This window comes from Buceros rhinoceros, unplaced genomic scaffold, assembly GCF_000710305.1.
Source record: "Buceros rhinoceros silvestris isolate BGI_N320 unplaced genomic scaffold, ASM71030v1 scaffold20847, whole genome shotgun sequence".
Taxonomy (NCBI): Eukaryota; Metazoa; Chordata; class Aves; order Bucerotiformes; family Bucerotidae; genus Buceros; species Buceros rhinoceros.
In genome coordinates, this window is record NW_010420919.1 from 1,063 (window position 1) to 5,639 (window position 4,577).

At 44.9% G+C, this 4,577-nt stretch overlaps 1 protein-coding gene across 1 annotated transcript; it reads right to left on the minus strand.

Annotated features, from left to right (window-relative positions):
- Positions 1-3,236: 3,236 nt before the first annotated feature.
- Positions 3,237-3,758, minus strand: RAB20 (RAB20, member RAS oncogene family). The gene has a single exon (XM_010139492.1). The coding sequence runs from the start codon at positions 3,729-3,731 to the stop codon at positions 3,240-3,242; it is 492 nt and encodes a 163-aa protein (XP_010137794.1). The 5' UTR covers positions 3,732-3,758; the 3' UTR covers positions 3,237-3,239.
- Positions 3,759-4,577: the final 819 nt, after the last annotated feature.

Genomic DNA, 4,577 nt, shown 5'->3' on the forward strand with positions numbered 1-4,577 from the left:
TGTCGATTGAACAGAGGACATTTATTACAATGGGGATGGTGAGACACAGGAACAGTTTGCCCAGAGAAGTTGTGGATGCCCCTTCCCCGCAAGTTCAAGGCCAGGCTGGATGGGGTGTTGAGGAGCCTGACCTAGTGAAAAGATAGCCCTGCCCATGGTAGGGAAGTTGCTCTAGGTGATCTTTGAAGATCCCTCTCAACTCAAACCATTCCAGGATTCTGAGATCCCAGAACTCACTTGCAAGAAGTTAAAACAGTTTTACATGGGGAAAAACTCAGCTACAGCAAAACAAAACAATCTTTTTACTGAACCAGAGTGCCTCAGCCTACGATGTAAAAAGTAAGTGTTTTGCCTGTTTGGGGGTTTTTTTATTATTCAAAGTGTGCTGTTTGCTTCCTACATTTTCCTGTTTGAAAACATACTGAAGCATAACATGCTGCTGAGCCTGGAGAAGGTAGACAGGATTATATTCTCCTTCTGTAGGTAACAGTGCATCAGTGTATCGGCACAGATGCAAGGAGGTCATCATAGCAACATCAGCTGACACCAATTATTTCCTCAGAGTATTCTATCAACCCCATCAGCCAAGGTCACTCACACCCAACATGACTGGGCTTGTACACAGCTGCCAGAAATAGAGAATTAGCAAAGGACAAGCAGTAAACATGTCCCTGCAACAGGTGTCAGATCACTGCCAGAACAGAGTCTGGGGGGTCACTGCTGCTGTGCTGATGGCACCCCAGTGCAGTCAGCAGCAGCCCCCTTAATCATGCAGGGGCCAGCATCATCCCCAGGAATGGCTGCTCTCATCCACTGCAGGTGAGCAGGGCCTAGCCTCACAGCTGTTAGGGACGGCGAGGCACACATCGGTGCAAGATAAGGATACGCTGGGTGAGGGGATACGCAGCATCACTGCACCCCATGACCCATGACCTGAGAAGTAAAAACAGGCAGTGGTGATTCCCACCATGACGTGGGCAAGGGCATAACGAAGCAGGTTGCTCAGTAGCTCTAGTGGCCCTATGGGCACCAGGGGTGCTCAGGCTCCTTTCCTGGCCCCCACAAGACCCAAAGCCTTGTAGGCGTTGGCAGGGGCCAAAGGCAAAATCAGTCTTGCACTAAGCAGCACCTTCCAGAAGCAGGATGGGGCCTTCCCAACCAGCCCAGCACTGATTCTTACCCGCTCACCCTGCCGTCCCTCCCTACCCCTCAGGTCACAGTCTGGCACAGCCTTGGGCATCGGCAGGCCCATAGCTCACATTCACTCAGCTTGGCCAAAAACATCACCTCTTATTTCACTGTTCAGACACTTCACATAACCCAAACCAGCACAATGGGGAGGGGGAAGGGGAAAATAAGTACTTGTAAAGCAATGCTCCCTTCCCAGGCAGGGCAGGCAGAGCACCTGGGGCCCCGTTTTCCCCCACCATCACTAGCTCTGGCTGCATGGGGTTCCACCTGGCTCCAGCAGCACAGCCACAATCAGCCCAGCTCCAGGCAGTGCACCGAGGTTATTAGTGGGGAAAGCAGCCTCACAGCACTGGAGGAAAACACTTGCTGCAGCCAGTGGGATGGAGGAGCTGCCATCAAACAAGTGCATGGCACAGCCACTGTTAATGTGTATCCCAGTGCTTGCTGGTCCAGCTGGACCAGTGGCCCAGCCCATAGCTGTGATCCTGAAAGCGCATCAGCTGCTAGGTTGTGAGACTGCTAAAACAACAAGAATTAGAACAAGAACCCATCAGCACAGTTTCTGTGCTGCCAGTCCTTCCTCTGCAGCTTCATTGCTACTCCCCATCAATAGGCCAAACTGAATTGTTTGAGTAACATTATGTAGGATAGGAGGGGAAAAAAAAATGGCTTTAGCAGTGCTGGAATGTTCAGGATGCAGCTGCAGAAGCAACAGGGAAATTAAGGAACTGATGCTAGGACACTTAATAAGCACAAGAGCAGGCCATGTTGTATTGCTCCTCTACACCGTTAAAAAACCCAAAAACACAGCACCACTGAAGAGAAAAAAAAATCCCTGCAATTTCAGTGTTGGGGGAATTGTGGGGTAGGGGGGTGTTTGGTTTGTTTGCTTTTTCTTTAAACTAGCAGTTCTTCACTCTGGTTATGGTGTCTCAGCACAAGCTCCTGGGCCACTGCATGTGTTCTTTGTAGCTGAGAGGGTTGGGAAACTCTAGGAGCAGTATTGAGTATCAGCCCCTCCTTTTTACTACAGTCAGGAAAGAAACCTCGTACCTCATTAGTGCTCCCTTCATGCCCCTTTTTACTCCACAAAAAGCAGTTTCTCTTCCCTTCCTCCTGAATTAGACAGTTTCACATCAGAAAATGTCAGTCCTCACTTCCCTCCAGGTAGACGGTAATGTCATGCATAGCTGCTAAAAATCAAAGCCGCAGCTTTGCCTGTGCAAAGGAGGAGTTGCAGGGGAGACAGAACATAGGTATTCGAAACCTTGGTGTGCTGTAGGTACCATAAAGAGGTGTCTACAAAATGCAGACAAAATAGCAAACTGCTTCCTTCCCACCCACCCCTCCCACAAAAAAAAATCCTTTGCTGTCCACACTGAAAAGAAATACATGAGAAAAACTAAAGACTTCCTCCTGCAACTTGCAATTAGATTAGCAAGAGCTGTGATGCTGTTTGTTAATGTACAAATTCTTATTAATAGTCTCCAGATGAAGAGTATGTATCCACAGTGATTTTAATAGTTCAGCTTCTGAATCTTACACTGTCATATCTGACATAAAAAGACTGTAATTGGTTTATTAGCTACAAATATAAATTATACCTTTTTTCTTAAGAATAAAAAAGTTTTGCGTATTCAATCTTCCAAAGTTAGAATCACAAGGGGAAAGATGATAATCATGTGAAAGCTGTCGAGAGTACACAAACGGATCATTTACATGCAACATGAAATGGTGAGTCATTAAAAATCAGACTCCCTCAAAACTGTTCAAATGATTGTCGCTTCCAATTGTACTAACACACCGTTTGTCTTCAGAGCCCATAGAAACTGGCAGGTCTTCCTCCGTATTTTCACTCGCATTCCCATTTTCGTAGGCGGAGCTTCACCGAAACCTTTAATGGTCAGAAGATTTGGGTTTTTTTCACATACAACGTTTTAGCCTATCTATTCTTTGACTTTTCCTTGCTGGTGAACTGCAAGAAGCTACTTGTTACTCCTCAGTTTGCTGCAGCGAACAATCCCTCCCCCTAGGTCTTTGTAAACGGTTCAGGCACAACAACCAGATTTCGTCCTTTTTGCTGGCTTGTAGTCTGTAATGTCTACAGTTTGTGGTGGCCCCTCAGCTTTCTGCCGTGCAATTATTGGGACTACCATCTCAAACACAGTTTCAAAGAGGTAGTCTACTTTATATCCTGTTTTTGCACTGGTCTCAAAGCACATTTTCTCAGCTGCTGGAACATCCTTCTCATCTAGCATTTTGTATTTCAGTATCTTTTTATAAAGCGCAATCGCATCCTCTGCATGGACTTGTTTTCGCACCTTCGAGCCACTGCTGGCAACAGACTTCTCAGGTCTATTTTCACCCGGTGGTAAAGCACAGTCATCGGTGAGGTCAACTTTATTTCCAACAATAGCAAAAATGCAGTCAGCACTTGCACTGTCCGTCAGTGCCAAGAATTTTTCTTCCAGCTCTGTCAGACTTTGGAGGCTGTTCACATCGTACGTGAGGATCACAGCAGCTGCTCCTCTACAGTACATAGACCCGAGGCCATGAAACTGCTCCCGTCCTGGCAAAGGTTTAAACAGAACAAAAAGTTAGTGTGCTGGAAGCTGCATTATTAACTGAGTAAAAGAGTTTGAGGCATTTTAAGCTAATTTCACAACTCTGGATGGAGCAGTAAAGGTAAAAATGCTTTTTTGTAGTATTTTCAGGTTTTTCCTTCTGTTTTTCCTTAAGAGTGCAAAAGTGCCACAGAACAACTCAACTCACCACTTGCTCAATTTCAGAGCAGGGAATCCGTAAGGACGAGTGAGCATGCAAGTGTGACACAGCATTCACAGTTGCAGAAAACAAAAAATTGATCGTTTTTTATTAAATTGCACACTAGTTTGTTTATTAACAACTAGCCTCCTTGCATCCATTTCACCTTTTCAACCATTTATAAACAAAGAATAAGTTTTACTGTTTTAAATCATTCTAGAACTTATTACTTCTATAAATTTCAGGTACATCCAGTTCAGAACTGTAGATCAAAGTCAGTAATCCACTTCTTCCTAGGTTTTGAAGGATTTTATAAGCAATTTAGTCCTATGCTGCATGACCACAGCTCTCAGGTATGTTGGCTTTACAGGAGAAGACTTCTTGTCTTTAATGCTGCTGTATATAGCCCGTATTGATATGCATCTGTCCCACCACAAGAACTCACACTCTGATTTCCAGAGTATTAAACACACACAATATAGAGAACCCTGACTACATTTTAAGAGTAATTTAAATCTCTTAAGTTGCCCTGACCATCACTCAATAACCAATAGTTAATAAGAAAACATTTCTTCCTCCTTGTCATTCAGTGATTATCTACCATCAAGCTAAACCTTGATGGT